At 42.4% G+C, this 22,931-nt stretch overlaps 1 protein-coding gene across 1 annotated transcript in view; it reads right to left on the minus strand.

The window, feature by feature from the left end:
- Positions 1–22,931, minus strand: part of LOC147678642 (monocarboxylate transporter 13-like) — a 216,692-nt gene that overhangs the window by 97,833 nt on the left and 95,928 nt on the right. Inside the window, exon 2 of the mRNA XM_086946088.1 lies at positions 21,512–21,734. Coding sequence (XP_086802214.1) covers positions 21,512–21,734 — 223 coding nt within the window. The remainder of the gene's footprint in view (positions 1–21,511; positions 21,735–22,931) is intronic.

Here is a 22,931-nt window from a genome sequence, read left to right on the forward strand (position 1 = left end):
ATAAACAGTGACAGCTCGAAAAGGTATTTACAACAGCAATAGTAGCAGGTAGGAAATGATAAGGCTGGAATGTGCCCTTTGCTACATCAAAAACAATATGAAGTGATGTTAGAAAGCATCCTGCTGCTATCCCTTTAGGGTCTAAACACAAAGACAGCACTAAAGTAATAATAATTAAGTACATAATACACTGGCACTATTTTATTTATTTATTTATTTATATTTAATTTTATAGAGCGCACAGCTACCCGAAGGTTTCCCGGCACTAAACCAGCAAGGAAGGAGTACAGTTGCATAGATTATAGATCGAAAAGCCAAGTTTTTACATCTCTTCGGAACTTTAGATAGTTGGGTTCAATCCGAATAGACAAAGGGAGAGAGTTCCACAGGGATGGTGCCAGAAAAGCAAAAGATCGACCACCCATTCTGGCTCTCTTCGTCCTGGGGATCAGAAGTTTATGTTGACTGGATGAACGAAGAGTGCGGGAAGGAAGGTAAGGATGAATTAGAGATTTCAAATACTGAGGGGCCTTGCCAGTGTTAATTTTATGTATAAGACAAAGAGCCTTGAATTTACAGCGATTGTCAATGCATAGCCAATGGAGGCTACGACGGTGCAGGGATGTGGAGGATTTATAGGGTAATTTACACAAAAGACAGACTGCCATGTTCTGGACCGTTTGTAATTTCCGGATTACCTCTTTGCCCGCTCCAAGAAAAAGAACGTTACCATAGTCCAGGCGAGATGTTATTAACACCTGGACTACGGTTTTCTGGGTTTCCAGGGGAAGCATCCAGGTGATTTTCCTCAACCATTTGAGGATGGTTATACAAATGGAAGAAACTCTCACGGCATGTTGTCTCATGGACAGCTGGTCATCAAATATTATTCCCAGGTTGCGGGCTGTTTTCGAAGGGTTAGGAGGGGTGCCTATTTGAGCAGGCCAGTAAGAGGGTCCCCATAAGGCAGGATTGTTGCCAAATAGGAGGAGTTCAGTTTTCCCTCCGTTCAGTTTTAACTTATTGTTATGCATCCAAGAGGCAATATTGTTGAGACCATAACATAGGGATGATGTAGTAGAGAGATGACTGGTGGAGAGAGAGAAGATGATCTGTGTGTCATCTGCATATGAAAATATGGAGAGCCCTGCCTGTTCCGCAATAGCAGCCAAGGGTCTGACATATAAATTAAAAAGGAGGGGGCTCAAAATGGAACCTTGAGGAACACCGTATGCAGATTTGTGGATTTTGGACGCAGAGGTAGCCGAGAAGACTTGAAACGTCCGATCAGACAGGAAACTGATGAGCCATTCAAGGGCGGAATGAGTGATGCCCTACGTTTTTAAAGTGTTAATCAGAATGGGGTGGGAGACCGTATCAAATGCGGCACTTAAATCTAATAGAATAAGTGCCACGGTCTCCCCTCTGTCCACCAGATGACGAATGGTTTCAGAGACTCCCAGCAGAGTGGATTCCGTGGAAAAGCCAGAACGAAAACCAGATTGTGAAGGGTGTAAGATATTATGAGATTCAATATGGCTAGTAAGTTGCTTATTTATATGCTTTTCCAGAATCTTAGAGTAGACTGGAAGAAGCGAAATTGGCCGGAAGTTGGCGGGGTTACTTGGATCAGCATTGGCCTTTTTCAGCAACGGTACGACCATTGCATGTTTCCATGAGTTGGGGACCTTGGCCTCCCTGAGAGAAGTATTCAGTAATTCCATGATGAGCTTTAGAGAAGATGGGTCAAGGGTGAGCAAAATTTGAGGAGGGAAGGGATCCAGAGGGGAACCAGATTTAATACTTTTCACTAAGTCATGTAATGTGGAAGGGGTCAAGGGGTCCCAGACAGTGATCTCCGCTACTGCCGACTGAAGGACATCTGAGGTAGTAGATGCAGTAGGTTCAGAGACTAAATGAACGTTAGATGGGCCAAAGTCAGCATATATACTCTCGATTTTAGAAACAAAAAAATGTGCTAAGGAGTCACATTGTGCTTTATCTAGGCATGGGGCCTTGGGATGACTAGTGGCACCAAAGATTTCCTGCACTACCTTAAACAAGGCTTTAGGACGATTTTGAGCGTTTAGGATAGATGAATTAACATATTCAATTCTGGCAGTCTTGCAGAGGGTATGGTATTTTGTTAGAGCAGCTTTATACTGTAGTTTAGCTTGTGGATCGTACTCAGAATGCCACTTCCGCTCGAGATGTTTACAGCTGTTTTTTTCTTTTTTTAGTTGGTCATTGACCAAGGCGCCGGGGGGTGATGTATATTAAATGTCTGCTTTCGAAGTGGGAGACAAATGTCTGCAGCAGACGTGAGCCAGCGATGAATGACGTCCACTTGATCAGTGCTACTGACCTCAGTAAGGGGCATAGAGTCTGACAAAACAGAATTAAATTTATTGGAATCTAATTTCCTCCAATTGCAGGTCATTCTGGGTTTAGGAACAGTTGCTAGGTGGTTAAAAGATCGATCAAACGAAATAGAGAATTCTACCACAAAGTGGTCAGACCACGGGACAGGTAAGGGGAGCTTGCAGGATACTGTATCCAAATTAGATAAAATAGGGTCAAGCAAATTGCCCGCCTTATGAGTAGGGCCTGAATTGTGTAGGGTAATATTCATGGCCCCTAAATCAGACAGTAAATTTGTACTGATTGGGCAGGTTGTATCATTAAAATGAATGTTTAGATCACCAACAATAAGGAAATTAGTCGCCGTCAATAGTAGAGGAGCTAAACATTCTGAAAGAGATGAAGCCCAGGAAGAGGCAGGGCCAGGAGGGCGATTAATCAAGGCACCTGTAAGGGAACTACTTGCTTTCTGAATGTGCTTCTTGTGAATGGTCAAAATGCTATCAATTATAGTGAAGTTAGCCATTATCTGTAGCGGAATGACCCACTTCCCTATGTTGTATGCTGTAGCAGACGGAAAAAAAATGTGAATGACAGAACTAAAGGCCAATGGATGAAGCAGGCTGGCTTAAAGCACCCATAAGTAATTATATTATACATAGAATTTTAGAAAAATCACAAGGTTGTGGCTAATGCCAGACTAAACAGATCCAATTAGTCTTCATCAGGTGAAATAACACAACCTGCAATCAACCTAACTTCGTGGTATGAGCAGAACATTTATTATCCAGTGTCTGTACCATCCATTAATTACTCTCTCGATTTGTCGAGCCAATGGTTAATGGTTAATTTAATTTATCCAAAATGTACCCTTAGTCATCAGATTTGTTGCACAATTTGCACTGCTGCAGCATTTCTCGTGGAAATGAGCCAGCGATCATAGGGAACGCTCTAGCTCTGTTTTAACCACATTCATCTACATAATGAAATAATGCTGGGTCAGATGTCCAAACATTAGGAGTACAGATTTCCTAATTGCGATTCTCACCAATTCGCAATTAGGCAATCTGTATTTCTAATGTATACAACTCTTTTAAGTTTTATTATCGATTCCTAGTGGGACACAAATAGACCTACTTCATGCATGTTAATGAGGTAGGTCGCAATTTGCGACCCACTAGGAGTTGCAGCCATCACAGTGACGGTGGCCTGCTGAGATCAGCGGACCACCATGTCTGTGATTGCTTTTTAATAAAGCAATCTTTATCGTCATGAGCACAGCTCAACCGACGCTCATGACGGAACCGTTCCGTCATGAGCATGGAAGGGTAAACAATAAACAGAAGCAACCAGCAGCTTACCAAGGTTTCGCACATCCACTTCGTCTGTTTCAGAATTATTAGGCGGTGCGGCTACTCTCACCATCCGCTGCCAAGGATGTATATCAGACCAATGGTTATGTAAGAGCAGAGAGGCGCACACAGTGAAGTCAATAGTGTAAGAGAGTCCAAAAAGAGTTGTAGATCTTCAGTTCTTATTTTTAAAAGTTTTCTTTATTTTCACGTACAGCAGCACAGCCAACGCGTTTCATTCCCATTCGTGCCTTGGGAATTTCATCAGGGCATGTATTTAGACAATCTAGTCTGTGCGGTGTCTCTCGAGGTCGTACTTCTTCGAGAACCGTTTAAAGGACAGTCACGGTAGGTCACAATGTGTACCTGCAAAATACTTTGTGTTAGGTTCCAAGTGGAATGAAGATCCAAGTCCCCCCGAAATGTCAGGTCACTGTCGCTATGGCAAATCAATAAAAGTAGAGATTCCGGACCCCTCGGGGGAACTCCGGAGGGTAAGGGGAGTCTGGACGCTCGGAAAAATGTCCGGCTTCGATAGGGTCTGCAGAAGCGTAGTGACGCAACGGTGCCTTAGGTATGGCCCCCGTTCTCCGCTGCTCCTCCTCCTGGAATACTGGATGCATCCAGTGGAGCAGCGGAGAACGGGGGCCATACCTAAGGCACCGTTGTGTCACTACGCTTCTGCAGACCCTATCGAAGCCGGACATTTTTCCAAGCGTCCAGACTCCCCTTACCCTCCGGAGTTCCCCCGAGGGGTCCAGAATCTCTACTTTTATTGATTTGCCATAGCAACAGTGACCTGACATTTCGGGGGGACTTGGATCTTCATTCCACTTGGAACCTAACACAAAGTATTTTGCAGGTACACATTGTGACCTACCGTGACTGTCCTTTAAACGGTTCTCGAAGAAGTACGACCTCGAGAGACACCGCACAGACTAGATTGTCTAAATACATGCCCTGATGAAATTCCCAAGGCACGAATGGGAATGAAACGCGTTGGCTGTGCCGCTGTACGTGAAAATAAAGAAAACTTTTACAAATAAGAACTGAAGATCTACAACTCTTTTTGGACTCTCTTACACTATTGACTTCACTGTGTGCGCCTCTCTGCTCTTACATAACCATGAGCATGGAAGGGGTTAAAGGAAAATGGGATGAGTTTAAAAAGAAAAAATTAAACTCTGCAGTTTCATTTTTTTAAAGTCGGCAATGGCTCTTACAAAAATACTTTTTCTAAAATTTTCAAAGACGAAGGGGTCCCCAAGTGACTCTTTGTGAATGGCTTACCACCGGTTTTAAACTGGTGGAAAAGGATTACTGTTTTGCAACCAGTATTCAGTAACAAAGCACTAATACATACCATACCAATTCAGTATTTGGAAGGGACACCCGAAACTCACCCCATCCAAATACCGAATTACAAATGAAATATTCTATTCGGTAACAAGTGACTGAATTGCATTTTGCATTTTGTACATTTGAAAAGGCATTCTGTGAATCGGGCCGTTTGCGACCAGAAAAATGCTTTGTACATCTGGCCCTGTACTGTCACCAGTAGTCTTGCAATGATTCCCTCTGGCTACAGCACCCTTGTGGTACATATTGCAGCATTCAAAGAAGTGATGCAGCTCTAGTGAGAGAATCATTCTTCAATATAATTAAAGATATCTGCTAGATATATTTTTTATTTCCAGCTCAATCAATAGAGTAAATTGCTCTGGTTTAGTCTGGATCCCTGGAATCATTCTCCCAATATGATTGCCAAGAGCAGCATTTCATGGGGGATGAAAAGCAGTAAGGAGGACTATAGTGAAAGTTGAGTAGTCAAGTCAAGTCAATAATCTTTATTTCAGTGCAATTGCATCATAAAAGATATACAATTAAAATACATTAAAATACAGTTATATAATATTCAAGAATACAAATGGGGTATGGAGGGTCTACTTAGAATTTCATTACGTTATCAGTTCAATTCATCCGGGTCTACATCATGTCATTTGAGTCATGGGATTACGGTCAGAGAAGTCATCACACAATTTGAATAAATATAAAGTTAAAAATAATCAACATATTTAGTTGAGTAGTCTATTGTTGTATGGTGTAAGAAGGAGCTCTGTTGTCTGCCTCATTAGCAGATTTTAGTGCAGAACACTATTTCGATGCGTTAGTTACCTCTTCCGGTGACGGGTACAGAGTTTATTCCTCTTGTTTCCAGGTTCCCTCCTTCACTGGGCTTCATTTGGGGTGACTTTCTTCTCTATGCTTCCTTGATCTCCCATCCTACAGAGTGGTAATTGTTATGACTCAACTCACTTGTTTGGTTGAGATATGCAGTTTTGACTGGTTCAACTGGGCCAGCAAGGTGAGTCAGATTACTAATGGATGAATTGAGTTGGGTTTGGTTGGTGAGCAACAGGATTTTCTCCTTTTTTTTTTTTTAAAACATATTTATTAATTTTTCAGAATTTTTCGACATATTCCAACATATGTATTACAGCACATACCAATTTCTCAGATGGTTATATAGTACATATACATTTCACTGTTTTATACAAATTTTCATATCATAAGCAGATATCATAAACAAAAAAAACCATCCTCTAATACAAATCAAATCAAGCTTCTGTTTCACTATTCTGGATTTATCCGGCTAGTCTTCCACGTCGTGATTGGTTGCCATATTTTTTTGCCTAAGGCCTTGGCCCTTTTACCTTTCCTGTCATATATTGCCTTTTCTAAATTATATATAGTAAGGAGGCTAGCAATCCAATCTGCAAATATTGGAGGAGTCTTATTCAGCCAATTCCTTGCTATACAAATGCGGAATACTGCTATTGAAACAAAAATAAACTCTACTGGCGCAGCTTCCATCATGTCAACCACCCCTAAAATGATTAATTCATCTAGAAGCTTAATCTTGATCCTAAGCGTTTTATCAAAAAATTCTTCAATCGCCATTTTTAAAGTAAATAATTGTGGGCACTGCGAAAACATATGTACAATATCTGCTCCGCTCGCATTACATCGTGGGCAAGTTATTCCTGTTGTTCCGCCCCACTGGGCAATTCTAGCCGGTGTATGGTAAAGTGAAAATACTGTTTTGTAGTGTTGCGATTGGAGGGTTGCTGAGCATAGCACCGTTCTACCCAAATCTAGTGACTCCTGAAAGATTTCTGAGCCTGACCCTAATTTTTCCATCCATTTTTGTGCAAATTTTGCCCTTTCATCTGACTTAGTTCCTTTCAGTTCTGCATAGAGATATCTTATTGTACATTTGGTGGTTATTTTTATATAATCCATAATTTTGCACTGCCGCATTCCCAGCGGACCACCTTGTTTTTGTGTTAGAAAACTCCTCACTTGTAAATATTTGTAAAAACTGTTGTGCTCTAGCCCAAATTTTGCTTTGAGTACTCCTAACTGCATGATATTACCCTGCACATCCAGTAAATCCCCTATCTGTATTATGCCTTTATTATACCAATCAAGCATCGTGACGTCCTTAAAAATCTCCCTCGGCAGTGAGTTATTTGTGTACAATCTTGTATAAATATTAAATCTGCCTAGCCCTAATTTTTTAGCCACTCCTTTCCACACCCTATACACTGCATTCAACGTCTTAAATCTCGTGTGTTTGAAGTACGTAAATTCAGTAGTATTGAAAAACCCATTCTCAGCTTCCTCCCCCAACAATACAGCATAGACATTAGGTAAGCCCACCTCACTATCCGTTGGTTGGTCCCGACTTCCTCCCCCTATTAACACCTTACTATACTGTAATACTGCAGCCCAATAATAGAGCCTGAAGTCTGGAGCTCCCCAGCCCCCTTTTTCCCTATCTACCGTCAAATGTCTATATGCTCTTCTTGTTTTCCCTTTCACCCAGATGAATTTATTCAAAATCGATTCTAATTTGCTAAACCAAACATTTTCAAAATATAGGGGTATGGATCTAATTAAATACAGCACTTTAGGGAATGTTATCATTTTAATGACATTTATTCGCCCCATTAAGGTCAGATGCAAATTATTCATTCTTTCTGTGTTTGTTTTAATTTTCTCCAACAGTGGTCTCATATTTATATCAACTAAACTATCTAGCTCGGACGTGATCTTCACCCCTAGATACGTGACTTCCGGTGCTATTCTTGTATCCTGATAGTTTACCCATCTATTTTTAATTATTTGTGTTTTTCCTTTGTTTAGTGAATACCCTGAAAATGTGCCAAAAAGTGAAGCCTCCTGTTCAATTTCAGTAATGGCTAGCCCTGGATCCGGTGTGACCACTGCCACGTCATCTGCATATGCAAGTGTCTTATATGCATAGCCGTGTAAACCAATCGGGAGAATGTTCAAGTTTCCTTCTAACCTTCGTAAAAAAGGGTCTAGATATAGGGCGAATAACAGTGGTGAGGCCGGGCAACCCTGTCTTGTACCACGCTTTATATGTATATCCTCTGTGTACCCCCTATTTATCCTCACTTTAGCTGATGGGGCTGCATATAACGCCTTTATAGCCTGTATATAGCCTGTGCCAATCCCGAACCACTCCAAGGCTTTCCACAAATAGCACCAGGAGACCCTGTCAAAGGCTTTCTCTGCATCTAAAAAGACGGCAGAGGCAGGGTCTCCCGCAGCTCCCGTAGCATCCAATATGGTGATCATTCTCCTTGTGTGTTCCGTAGTCCCTTTACCTGGTATGAAACCATGCTGTGTTGTGTGTACCAACCCCTCGATTACTCTACTGAGTCTTTGTGATAAAGCCTTAGAGTATATTTTTGCGTCTGCATTCATAAGCGTGATCGGCCTATAAGAGCCAGTATCCAAATGCGATTTATTCTTCTTTAAAATAACTACTATACTTGCACCAGCCCATGACTGTGGTGTATTCTCCCCTTTCTGTGCGTACCTTAAAGTTTCCAGCATGTATATCCCTAGTGCATCCCAAAACGTCCTATAAAATTCTGCCGGTATCTGATCCGGTCCTGCGGCCTTCCCCGAGGGGAGTTTTGAAACTGCATTATGTATTTCCCTCAACATTAGTGGAGCCTCTAGAGTCTCTTTATCTTCCAAGGACAATTCCTTGTGTGGGATGCCAGCCAAATAGTCCTCTACCTCGTTTCCGTTGCTACTCACGTCTTGGTCATACAAATCAGAGTAAAACTCTCTAAACACCTCCCTCACCTCTTCAACCTTGGTTACAACCTTCCCGCATTTACTCTTGATTTCTTTAATTTCCCCGGCTGCCAGGTCTTGCCTGGTACGCACTGCGAGCATATGTCCAACTCTTTCGTTGAACTCGTAGCATTTTTCTTTTTTTGCCAAATAATTAGCCGCAGCTTTATTAGCTAATCTTTCCCCAGTTTCTGCCTTCTTCAATTCTATTTCTAGTAAAACCTGCTCAAGAGGTTCTTGATTTATAACATGCTGAATAAGCTGTTGTTCTAGATTCCTTAAATCTTGTAACCTACTGGCTAACTCCATTTTCTCCTTTTTACTCCTATACAGGGTATAGGCCAACGTTTCCCCCCTTATCCCTGCTTTGAATGCATCCCAGACCATGCCAGCAGTTGCCGTACCTCTGTTTACCTCCCAGAACTGCGTAATCCATACCTTCATTCTGCTAACATAGTCATCTTCTCTGAGCAACCCTCTTTCAAATGTCCAACAGTACTCTTTGTGACCAATATTGCAGTTCCGGGAAATAGTCAACACCAGTGGATTGTGATCTGAAGAAACTCGAGGTAGTATTTCTATTTTCAGTTCTGATACTAATGGACTGGTGACTAAGAAGTAATCTAATCTGACTATACATTTATGAGGGGCCGAATAAAAAGTACTACCTGTCCCTATAGGATTGAATGCCGCCCAAACATCTACCAACGCATTATTATTCATTAGATTGACAATGGCCTTTCTTACTCTCTTCTTACGCTCGCCCTTCATCCCCCCTCCCCTCATACCCAGCCCTGTTAAACCATTGATATTGAAATCTCCACACACAATTATAGGTTCAGTCCATAGCGGCAATTCGGTGTCTAGATAATCAAATACATCAGGTTCATCTTCATTGGAACCATATACAGAAACAATTGTGTAGCGGCTACCGGCTATTTCTCCTTCTATCATCACCCATCTACCATCCACGTCTTCCTTCTTTCTCCCTACTTTCATCAAGCCTTTTTTCGCCAGTATAGCCACTCCTTTTGTTTTAGTATCTTGGTGCGTATGTGCTAATACATCGAACCCTAGCTGATCCAAAAGGTACCTATCCTTCCCCCTCACATGTGTTTCCTGCAGACATATGATATCCAATTTTAACATTCTGCACATGGCCGCTACTTTCTGTCTTTTGCCCCCATCATTTAACCCACATACATTAATTGTAATAATTCTTACTGCCATCTGCTTTTATAAAAAAGACCAAAAAACAAATCCTCAAGATATTTTCCTACCACCTTAGTGTATCTACATACCATTTTATTTTGTGCTGTAAAAAACCTTCTCTCTTTACCACCCTCTTCCCTCCCCCCCTCACCCACTCCCCCCTTTCCCCCCTCCCCTTGCTAGCCCCCCCCCTGTCACAGGCAAATAGGTCAATATTGACCTATGTGTGGCTGCGTGCTGCTGTAGTGTCGCTTTCCTTCTCCCACCCTAGCTAACCATATTACCATCGAGGAGCCCAATGTATGATATGGCTAATATTTTCCTTATTTAACCTATGCTGGTTCTGATTCCTTACTCTTCCTGCTTTTCTGAAGCTCTGTAATCTCTGCTAAATATTCTCCTGCCTTTACTTCCGAAAAAAACATTCTGATGCGGCCCCTTGTGACCACTTTTAACTTAGATGGATACATCAAGTATGCTTCTGAGCCCTGTCGTTGAAAAGGAGTGATAAGCTGTCTCAGTTTCCACCTCCTTTCCACAGTAGTGTGGCAGAAGTCGGGCCTCGTAAAAAAAGTAATCCCTTCAACTGATTTTTTCCTCTCTGGTCTTGCAGTCTCGAAGATTTCCTGCCTAGCTAAAAAGTTTCCAAAAAAGACCAGCATTGCCCTAGGCAATCCATTCTGATTACTACTGTTTTGGTTACCACCTCTACCCCCCTTCTGTACTAACGGAAATCTATGTGCTCTCTGCACTTCGACTTCCCACTGCCACTGCGCTTCTGGGTATGCCTCTTTTAACAGTTTAACCATAAACCCCCTTGGGTCCTTCCCTTCAAGTCCTTCCTCAATGCCTAGAAGGCGTAGGTTATTCCTTCTTTGACGATTCTCGAAATCTTCCAGCTTCCACTGCAAGTCTTCGATCACCTTCCCTTGTTCTGTTCTTGCATTCTGCCAATCTGTGACCTCATCCTCCAGCTTCCCAGTTCTTTCTTCTACTTGTTCCACTCTAGTTTCAACTTCCTGATATTTTCTGTTCATTTTCCTGATGCTCGCCTGTATTTTCTTTGTATCCTGCCTTGCTCGTCTGCTTTCTAAGCGAGCCTCTAAATGCATTTGCTTCAGCATAGAGAACATCCCATCTAAAGTTGCTTGAGGAGGATTGTCGTTTAACTCATTAGGGGCATTTACAGGATAGCTCTCAGGTGCCACTCCCAGATCCTGATCCTGGTAAATTTTTGAAGCGCTACCGTAGTCCCATAACAGCTTCCTGTTTGTACTTGTTGCTGCTCTGTCCATTTCCCTGTCACGTCTTATCATTGTTCTTCTTCTTCTTTTTTGTGTTTCCCTGTTTCTGTGCTCACTAGAGAGGGATCCTTCAGACTCTGTCCCAGATGATAGGTCTGTGTTAGTATCCTCTTCCTCTGATCCCAGCAATGAAGAGTCTGACCCCTCAGTCACGGAGTAGAACTTTTCCCTCTCCGGGGAGCATACTCTCCTCCCTTTCGCCGCCTTTGTTGTGTGGCTTTGGATACTTTTCATACTGCCCCAAGTAGATTGTACCATTATACTGCTATTTACTGGTGTTGGCGCTAGGTTAACTTCATTTAAAGCTTCAAGCATTTGGGCAGTATAAATGTTTGTTGTTTCAACTGTTTCTTTTACTTGGTCATTACTGGACTTACTTGCGTTATCCATCGTTTTTAATCCTATTTCACCGCCTGCATTAACCTCACCGTTCGTGCTGGCGTCTTCGACAGCCACCTCGGCAGCCTCTGCTGTGTTCTCCAGCCCCTGTGCATCTCCCGCCAGAGGCGTGAGCGTTTCAGGCCCTGGTTGCTTAGCAACCGCCGTGCTTGCGTCCTCGCGGTCAGCGAGGAGAATTTCCGCGTTCTGTTTCGCTTTTGGGTCCGAGTTTGGATCCGGACCACCTCCAGCGACCGGGGTTAGCTGTTGGTTCCTTCCAGCGAGAGCCTCTGCCACAGTGGGTTGCCGCCGATCCTTGCCAGCGGCAGGTATAGTGATCACATGCTTCGCTGTTCCGCTTTCAGAGTGAGAGCGCCTTTGTTGTGTCTGCGCTTTACCTCCAGGAGTCTCCAGTTGTGCCGCTTGCGAGGCTGTTTTACTCTCCGCTTTGCAGTCAGCCTTTTCTTTGTCTTTGTCTTTGTCCTTGGCAGGTCTCTCGCTCTTCTTGAGCTGTGTTTTCTGGGAGATGCCACTTGTAGCCGTAGTTGTTGTGCGCTTACTCAGCGTGACCTTTGGTATAGCACCTGAGCGCTGCGACATCCTTAAGGCAGTATAGATGCTATCCTCAATCGCCTTTTTAATTTGCTTTTTGAAGCGCTCACAGTAATAACACCCCCAGGTTATAAGCACCTTTTGCAGTGTCTTAATACTAGTTCCGCCTTCTGTCCGGAGTATATTCTGCAAAATCAGCATACTTTTAATCCATCTCCAGCCATATATTCCCTGGGTCCAGGAGAAGGAATGAGTGCGACTGCACTCTACAGCAGCCTGGCGGCCATCTTGCCCCCCGCAACAGGATTTTCTCCTAACAGTGACCTGCAGCCAAAGGGGCTGTTTACAGAGCCCCTTCCAGGTCAACCATTTTGTAGCCCAGTCTGTTTTTACCCTCTGCTTGTGGTTGCCATTTCTTGCTTTATTTGTGACACTTGGAGTGACACTTTACTGCCAGGAGCTGAAGTAAAACCTGATTCTTAAGTTGTGCTACATTCTGTGAGTAGGTCACACAGTCCTGATTTTATATTTTAATTAAAATGTTATAGTCCTTCAGTTGCAATGAGAAAATCAAAACGAAATTACCAGAATGCAAGAAAAACACAGGAATAGATAAGTACTCACAAATGGCATGGTGTGGATTCACATCTCTTAGGTTGTCCCATATCAGGTTTCAGTTTATATGTCTTCTTTTGCACCAGCGAAGTATTGTTTATTTTTCACAGCAATAATGTATTTTGTTTTACTTATTGTCAGTGGAATATTTTCCACAAATGATATTTAAACATGTTTAATAAAGTTTTATTTGTATCTTGTTAGTGTGAAGATAGTACTGTGTATTCTGATCTAGATGTTATACATTGTTTCTGCTAAATTATATAACTTCATACCCTTCGTTAGGTACACCAAAGAGCCGATAACATCATCTCAGGCCAGGGTCCATATACACATTGACCTTTATAATTATTAAAAAGCTTAACAAATAACAAGAAACATCTTCTCAGGTCATAGTCACTATACATTTTTGCATCAGTGATTTTTAAAAAGCCATGTTTTTTATGCCATCTTCCTGGATTTCGGATTATCCCTTATCAGCCACTGGCTGCTTTTGTTAAGCCCCCTGCAGCCACTGCTTTAAGACAATGTCATTTACATCTGGGATCAGACTAGAGCAGCAGGTCAGTTTCACCATGATGCTATCAGATGTGTTTTCCCTTCTCCAAATAGTGCTTCCAGATACTCACCCACACCTACAAATGCCTTCACAACACAGGACCCCAATACCTCAATGAGAGAATCACTTTCCATGTACCCAAAAGAAACCTCCGCACCACCAACCTCGCCCTAGCTGAAACCACGCACATACGCAGAGCCAGAACAGGGGGAAGAGCCTTCTTCTACATCGCGGCCAAGACCTGGAATGATCTATCTATATAAGGCATGCCCCCTCCCTGGTTACCTTCAGGAAGACCCTCAAGACCTGGCTCTTCGACTGCTCGGAGCTGCGATTTCACCCCCCAAAGGCGCCTTGAGACTCTCACGGATGAGTTGTGCGCTTAAAACCCCCTTATTGATTGATTGATTGATTGTTTGGTTGTTTGATTGATTCCATTGTAATGCATGTATTGTATTACGGAGCAACAGAAGCTGGCAGTGGCTATTTAGGGAACACTGAAGCCATTTTGAAAATAAGGTTTCCCCGACAAAAAGCAACACACTCTAATTGATAATAAAATGATTATTTGATGCAAAGAGCTAATAAATTATGAACATGCTCTGTAATATTTGCCTGGCATAATTCTTTGATTAAAATATTTTGGGTTGTAAAGAAATGCTAAATAAAAATGAAAAACACATGACTTTAAAGGGCATTTGAATACTTTTGCAGATAATTCTTAAAATAAGCATTTCTGTCTTAGGCGGAAAGAGTTGCTTGTTTATGTTTCAGTGCCTGTGAACAATTTCTTATCCTCTTCACATTTTCAACAAGGCAGTCTTTAGTCTTGTTGAGTCACCTGTTTCTTGGGCAATCATAAAGTAATGTAAAGAGACTTCATAGTATACATTCTTTGATGTCTGCTGAAGTATCATCAATGGTAATTCTCTGGGTTTGCTTCAAAATGTAATTGCTCACCTAACTGTGATACTAAAATGTTGCTTACTCTGTCCTATGGGTGATGTTTCCCCTAAAAGTGACTTTAAACAGAAGTGTGATTAAGCACCTAAATAAGATTTGTGTTTCTATATTTGCCACACTCATTCTGAAGTTGCCCCAAGGGAAAAGTTGCACCTCTGTGTGCTGTCAAACAAATGTGTGGTCATACCAATGCACGCACTTTACACTTAATATATCTTACTTCTACATTTGGCTCGGTACTCGGTGGTGCTGCAAGGCTGCATATCTGAATATACTTCTTTACATCAAAAGCCTTTCTATTTTATCCATTATCTTATTATGCCCACAGACCTAAAACAGAGAGCTCCATTTCAGCTTAGGCTATGAGATGCATGCCCTAACTCTCTAAATACTGAAAAAACCTTAGGTCAACCCCTGACTGCCAAACCAGACACTTTTATCAGTAACAAATACCACAGTCTCAGGCTGGGCTCTTTTAAACCCTACCTGTTTTTTTTTCACTAAGAGCAAATTTTCTTGAAAGATACAATATAAATTGTGTTCCTAGTCTAAAAAACACAGAGAAACCCCCTTTGGAAAAAAACTTACTATCTCACCATAATCCCAAATGTGTGTTGTATATCACCCTGTATGAAAATGGGGAGGTCATGATCTAAACCTCAGACACCTACTTACATATCTTGCCCACATTGCTTGATACATTGATGGTTCACTACATCTAGGAATGATCTAGGGATTACCATTTATGTCCTCCTAGCACTAACCCTTAGGTTAGTTTTTTGGGTATTCACTACACTGCTGTAAATGAGCTATGAGTTGACTAGCTATGTCTCAGATGTTGATGCCAACAATGTTGTTCTTCCTTTAATGGACCCTGAGTATGCTGCATGCCAGATGTAGGTGCTTATCATTCTTTCTGTAATATATGATGTCTTCCAGCAATGTCACTATATGCCTTGCTAAATGAACCACCAGGTCGATGTCCTCTTCCACGCTACTTTGTCTTTTTAATGTGTTCTACAGGGTCTCTGCATTGTCAATTAAGGGTCGGTATGCTATATCGAATTGATCTTTAAGTAGCTGTGGTGCCCACTTCTCTATGTATTACGTAATAAACAGGGGTTCTGCCCAAATTACCCTCCCATACCTGGGCAAGGAGCATCACAAGGATGAAAAAGTAGAATAAGTGGTACTGAGGAATCAATAAAACATAGGCTACTTCAAAACAGGATACATTTTATTATCCTGTTTTCTACAGTTATTTCTGTCGTCATTAAATGATATAATTTAAGAAGGACAATTATATGAATCACAAGACAAGGTGTCCAAAATATATACAATAGACAAAAGACTATAAGTGCAATATATACAATATATATACAACAGTGTACCCTAAACAAAAAGAAAAAAGAAGAACACAATCAATTTTCTATCAATACTCACTCCTCAATTTGAGTGGAATATCACAACCAAGGTAGTCCTTATAGCGCGTAAGTTATTATTCCCTATAATCACAAACAAAGTAATGATTATTCAAGGCGCCTAATATTATTCACAGAATATACAATGTGGTAGGACTCCTTAAGCAGGTGTCGACGCAGTCGCAGTCGCGTTTCCGCCAGTAGTTTCTTATGGCTTCATCAGGACAGGGGTACTTTAAAGGCTAAAGTGGTCCCCCCCAAGGTACACAACCCTGGGGATACAGCCAACCTCCTCGTCAAGGGCATACAAGTCGGGCTCTCCTTACTCCAGGTTATAGATTCTGGGTCTCAAAAGTATATATTCCAAAGGTGCGTATTTAAACACACACCGGGGAGTTTCACACACCCTCAGCTGAATCACGGGAAAACCTCTAAGACTTCAGCTCCCCAGATCACCAGTCAACAGGAGTCACACTCGACGGTCGCCCAGCCGGTCCACCGTCCGTGAGTAAGCAGACAGTCCTTCTCTATGTATGGCGGAGTGAGGAGTGATGGCCCAGGTATAGGTGAAAGTGTATGCATGCCCACTTAATCACCAGTATCTCCCTTTCAATTTGTGAATACTGTATCTAGTTCTCAGTAAGAGTCTAGCTTCTGAATGGAATACAATGGGTGCCCCTGTGTCCTTCAATTTCCTTGCACCGAAGCTCACTGGACTTATTTTGACTATCGGTTCAGTCTCTTTTTGACAGTCAAAGTATTTCATTGTGGTGTCATGGAATAATGCAGCTTTAATGCTATGAAATGCAATTTGGTGTTTGCCCGACTACTCTTATGTGGCCTGTGCTTTAGAGGGGGCATAAAGTGGTTTAGTTAGGGTTGCCAAGTTTAGTGTAAACTGACCACCTTAATTTGCATTGGCAAATGGCAAAGAAGCTGAAGGTCTTTGAAGCATTTAAGGGGGCAGTGCATTCTTGATATCTTCTGATTTCTTGGGCTTGATGCTGATGCGTTCTTGTGAAAATGCATAGCCAAAAAACTGAAACTTGTCTTTAAAACATAAGACCACATCTAGACAGTCTTTGGAGAGCAGCCCCTAATGCTTTTGCCAAATATCAGGATAATGTAACTGATGTTTATGATGTCATCTAGTCCTCAGAGGGTCTCATGGATTGCTTTCTAGAACATGTCTACTGCCAAAGATATATCAGTGTTTAAACTTTTGTACCTTCTGAGTTCTACATGAGTGGAGAGGATCATTATATAGGTGTTATCATCATCAAGAAGCAGCTGATAATATCTTGAGTTAGCCTCATAAGTGCTGCGCTCGTCCAACGGCAGACGGCACCACTACCTCGGGAGTGCTGCCGTCGGCCATTGGACATTCCAACTGCACCTGCTCAATGGAACGTTCAGCACTGGAGCTGGACGTTCCATAGCAGCTAAGGTGTTAAGGTCTAATTTATAAACGCTTTGGGCACCATTGAGTTGACTAGTATGTCATCAATTATAAGCATAATATGAAGTTCTCTTTTTATTGCATTGTTGCCTAGCCTCATGTCCATACATATTCTGATGGCTGCTGACTGCTTTTGTTTTGAAGTAGCCACTATGCATCACATCCATGGGGTAGGAACAGAGACTCTTCAATAACATCTAATGTTTCCAGTTTTTCCAATTCCAGCTACACCAGGAACCTTAGGTGGAACCAGACTTGTCAATGCACCAAGGCAATTCATTTGATGGGCTTATCTATATGCAGGTTGATTGGTTTTATTCATAATCTGGCAAGTCCTTCAACCAGATTGGCAAATTCTATAAGGATGTTGTTAACACTGCATCCTTTGAGGCTGCAGGTGAATAAAATAATCCTTAAATCTTCATCCATATTTCAGTCGATGAAAATCCCAATCCTTTGTTATATCAAATTTTGCTTCAACTGTTGAGTCTGTGGGGTCAATCATTTATTAAACGTGCCAGCTAGGGAAATTAGAATTAGAATTCTATAAGTGTCTTGATGGCACTAGCCTTGGCCTATGGTTAAATTTCATAAGCTGGATTTTGTCCTTTACTTTGAATGAGGCATGTGAATCAATTAGATCTATAACTGAAAGCCCTACTATTCACCCTGTAAATTTATACTAAAGCCTTCTTCACTTTGCAGACCTGTTTGCATATGAGATGAGAAATGCTTCTTTGTCTTCCCCTCTAGATAATATTTTGCTGTTGATGCTGATAAGGTCTCTTCCTAGGACTATGACCTCTGTCAGATGGTGTGTTGGGACTGGACTGGTGGCGGGCAACAAATAGGTAATTTTCCTAAATGGTTGTTTCTGTACATATGTGCAAAGTGGTTAGACTTTCCACAATTTTACCATGTTTTTTTCTTATGCGGGACACAGCAGCGATGGGCACAGATGAATCAGATGAGATTTGGCACTACAGTGCCTACATTGGGTTTAGTTTTGTTTGGCATCACTGTTGCAGGCTCGGCAATACTGTCCTTCTTGGGTGGCATCAACTATTTCTCAGTGCTGCGGATGCAAGGCCTGTGAGTTCACTGAAAGGCAGGAGAGTCCTAACAGAGACTGTGACATGCTAGGAACCTGGTCATGGGGCTGTCTCATGTCTGCCTTGGGGGGGGGGGGGGCGACAACTCTACCTGGGGCTTTTCCTGGGGTTCTGGTGACATTCTAAATGTTATCAGCTATGCCTTGGTGCAGTGGTAGATCTTTGAAGGTGAGTAGGTGGCTCCCTGGCATGTTGGATATCACAGTTGCCTCTGCTTTTGAGTACACTATGCTTTCCTATTGGTGAATGCTTGCAAGATTGTTTATTATTCTCTACGCATAGTGTGCTACTAGACCCCCCTCTGTATTGTACCATATACTCAACCATATACTCAACCCAGGTCTTTTAGCCTATTGGGTATCCCCATTGATATATAATATATCTGCTTTTGAGTAGGCACTTGGACTCTTGTATTTTTCACACTTTGTCACCATAATCAGGTGCCTGGCAGCCAGTTAAATATGTGGTGAGCTGGATTATTGGTTTACTTTCATGATCTTCACCACATGTCTGTCTGCTTGTCCTGTTTTGAATGTGTTCTGCTTTCCCTGGTACACATGGCAAGAGTTTTGCCCTTTTCTTCCTCAGTGGTTTTGGATTTTTTCAGCAAGTAAAGCTTCACTGTCCATGTGCCCTATGTTATAGCATTTCAAGTAAAGCTTCACTGTCCATGTGCCCTATGTTATAGCATTTCAAGTAAAGCTTCACTGTCCATGTGCCCTATGTTATAGCATTTCAAGTAAAGCTTCACTGTCCATGTGCCCTATGTTATAGCATTTCAAGTAAAGCTTCACTGTCCATGTGCCCTATGTTATAGCATTTCAAGTAAAGCTTCACTGTCCATGTGCCCTATGTTATGGCATTTCAAGTAAAGCTTCACTGTCCATGTGCCCTATGTTATGGCATTTCAAGTAAAGCTTCACTGTCCATGTGCCCTATGTTATAGCATTTCAAGTAAAGCTTCACTGGAATCCTACTGGGATGTGATCACTAAAACCCTCGACCGGAAACTATACCACCAGTTCCGTGTCGGATCACTCCCAGTCAATTCCTTTGCCGGGAAATGGCTTGGGAATACAAATCATACTTGTCCTTGGTGCCCTAATCACCCGGAAAGCTTGGGTCACTTTCTTTTTGCATGCCCAGCCTACCGTGTTCCGCGGCTGAAATGGCTTAAACCCATATGTAAAAATCTTTAAATTAAAGGGTTTCTAGAAGCCATGAGGATATTTTGCTTTAATACATCTGAGATGGTGGTGGTTGGTGTGGCCAAGTATCTAGGCTGGGCCTGGATTATTCGAACTAGAAACCCCAATGTCTCTTAATGCCTATTCTCTTATATACTTTTTATACATTTTATACAGTGGATTGCTATCATAACTAGAAGTCTTTATTAAACTGTCTATCGAATTGTTTAATATCTTTTAAAAATGAGATAAACTTTTAGATAATGATTACTATAATGGTTTTACAAAATAATGGTGTTTTTCTATGTATTGTCTTTTATGAATTGATATTCGAAATAAAGACTTTTGAACTGAACTGAACTGCTTCACTGTCCATGTGCCCTATGTTATAGCATTTGTTTCCCAGGCCTGTTGGCATTTGCAGCCCAGGATGACGAGGCCCAGCTTCTTGTGTTGTTTGGATGGTGCTGGTTGCAGTGGTGCCCTGGTACCTGGGCTGTGCCCTGCAGTTAAGTGTTGAGGTGGGCATTCTTGATGCAACTCTTGGTGACCTCATTGGAGCTGCCCAAGAAGGATTGGCTGCCTGTTGCACAACCATCAACCATGTAAAGTCCATCTTTCTCCTAGCCCCACAATGGCAGGTGCTCACATGTGCAGTCTTATCATTAGTGGAGGGTTGTAAGTGGGCCATTTGGGTGAGTGATAAGGCCTACACGTACTTTACTTCAAGGATGACATGACACCCTTGGGTTCTGTGTTGAATCAGACCCTGAGTGGTCCTACCTCCCTTTATTTAATTTAAGGGTGTGTGCTCCTCTGGGTACTAAACCACACAGCACAGACTACACTCTTTCATACATTAACATCGTATTTTAGGCATACTCTGGACTTGGATGAGTTTCCCTTCAATAAGAAACAGTTGTATGTGACCAAAAAATTAACCCATTTGTATTAACTGCATATAGAGCAAGCCAGACAGTCTCAGAAGCTCATCACGAGACTGAATCCTGGGAGTGTAATCTTGCAATACCCATGCAAGTCTGCAAGAAAATGCCATCTTGACAAGTTGAGGAGGTGCAGCTGCATGATCAGGACAGGAGATGAGACTGAGGAGCAATCTGGTCAGGCTGAATCCAAGTGACATAACTAGAAGTACAGCTCAGATTAATCTGGCTTTTGTTTAGTGTATGAACTTCCTCCAGAGAACCCTCTACCACCCTAGTGGGGGAATCCAGGTACCAAATTAAGACATAGTTTTGACCGTTCTGCTACCTCTGATCAGCCACTTTTAGTGCAGCATCCTCTCAAAGCCATGCGTTTTGAAAAGGCCTTCTGAGAGAGCCATACCTTCTCAAAGCCGCGCGATCTTAGAGAAATACACTCTCAGTACTGAGCTATCTTGGAACCGTTCCCTCTCACTCTTTTCCCTTCAAAAACTATGCCCCCTGAGAGCCTTGCTCTCTCAAGGCAGCTGCTTCTCAAAGCCCTGCCTTCCCTGTTCTCTGGCCCTCCCCATGTGCCGGGTCTGGTGGCTCAGTGGACTAATGCATATACTGCAGGGGCCTGTGTTCGACCTCATGGTCACAGGTTCAAATCCCGGCGGGTCCACTCAGCCTTTCATCCAGCTGAGGTCGATAAAATGAGGACCATTGAGTTGGGTAACAATGTACATCTGTTATTTCAGCGCCAAGATTCCCCTTTGCTGGGGTGAATGTGCGCTTTACAAGTGTACCTGTTCTGTTATGCCTCGCTCAAGTGCCTACACAGTAACCACAGACTAGTGCTTAGAGCTCTAGCTATTGACTGACCAACCTGCCCTCTCGGGGTCGATCACTGCCTCACCCATCATGTCACTCACTTGCAAATTGTTGAACAGCAAAAGCAATGGAAGAGATCCAGGACACCTCACTGGACAGTTTATGGAATGTGTGGACAAACTCCACGAAGAAGACTCCCATGGAGCGGATGAAACCATAGCAGAGTGCATTCATCATAAACCCCGACAGGACGATCATCCAACCCCAGCCCCCATCTGGAGGGGCGAAGGGACTCTGGGACACCATCGGACCTCTGGGTGTGACCTGCATTAAAAAAAGAAAGATGTCAGTCAGATCACAACTGCACCCTAAATCAGGAGCATCATGAACACTCCACTTTAGCAGCTTGAGGCGGAGAGGGGGCGTAAAACATTCACTTTGTCATTTACTGTAGTTTGACTTTAATAGTAGACATGAGTCTTCAAATAGAAGCTCATAAATGCTGCTGAAAGGGAAATAGTATAATTGTTCTATGAGATAAGGGATGTGGGATCCAATGGAGCATGAGAGAATAAAAGAAAGAGGCGATGTGCAATAATGAAGGGAAGCATATATGGGCAGATGGATGAATGGATAGATGGATATTAGATTTAAGGGAGGGCTGGATGAAACAAATGATGGGTGGATGCATGCATAGATAAGTGGAAGAGTTGAGAAAATGATGGCTGGATGACATTGTGAGAAGGATAGATGGGGAAAGGAAGAAAGGATGGATAGAATTATGAATAAATGATGAAAATAAGGACAGCTTTGGGGAAGGATAGAAAGAAAAAAGAATCCTCCAAATGAAGATATGATATGCAATGCATCAATGGTTTGCCACTGTAAATCTATTTGATAAGTTACTGAACACCTCCTCAAAGGAGGCGGTAACTGATTTATAAAGGAGAACCTGACCCCTTTGGTAAGGGAAACATCAATAACAACACGGCTGTTACCATGGCTTGGGCTTACAACGCGGCCGTTGCAACACAAGTACTGTTATCACACATTACCTTTGCAATTTAGAATTTTACATCGATTATGTCTTTACCACCCGTGCCTTTGCAATGAATTCAGTTGTAAAGGCATGCATGGTAAAGGCATATGCATGACGTTAAAGTTAGGCTCACATTTCACTCATACAAAACCATAGAAATTCAGCCGTTATACTCACCTGAGCTAACTATAACTTACCCCGCAATGCACTGCTTATGACCTCACATATTACATCACCTGCCCCACTTGATTGGACGTGTGGGAGTGGCTCTGGCTGTTGAAGTGCTTGCGGTCGACCTGGATTGGGACCTGGTGCTTTTTTTTTGGAAGGGAGGTAAGGGGCTAGGTCTCGCCCTTACTGGACCTTGGGCATTTTCTTCGGCCTAGGGGTGCATAGGCCTTTGGCTGCGGTTCCATCGCCATAGGGAGTGGAAATTAGACCTGTGGATTAGTGGTTAGGGTTTGGATTCTTGCTGCAAGGGG

Source organism: Lissotriton vulgaris, chromosome 12 (genome assembly GCF_964263255.1).
Source record: "Lissotriton vulgaris chromosome 12, aLisVul1.2, whole genome shotgun sequence".
NCBI lineage: Eukaryota > Metazoa > Chordata > Amphibia > Caudata > Salamandridae > Lissotriton > Lissotriton vulgaris.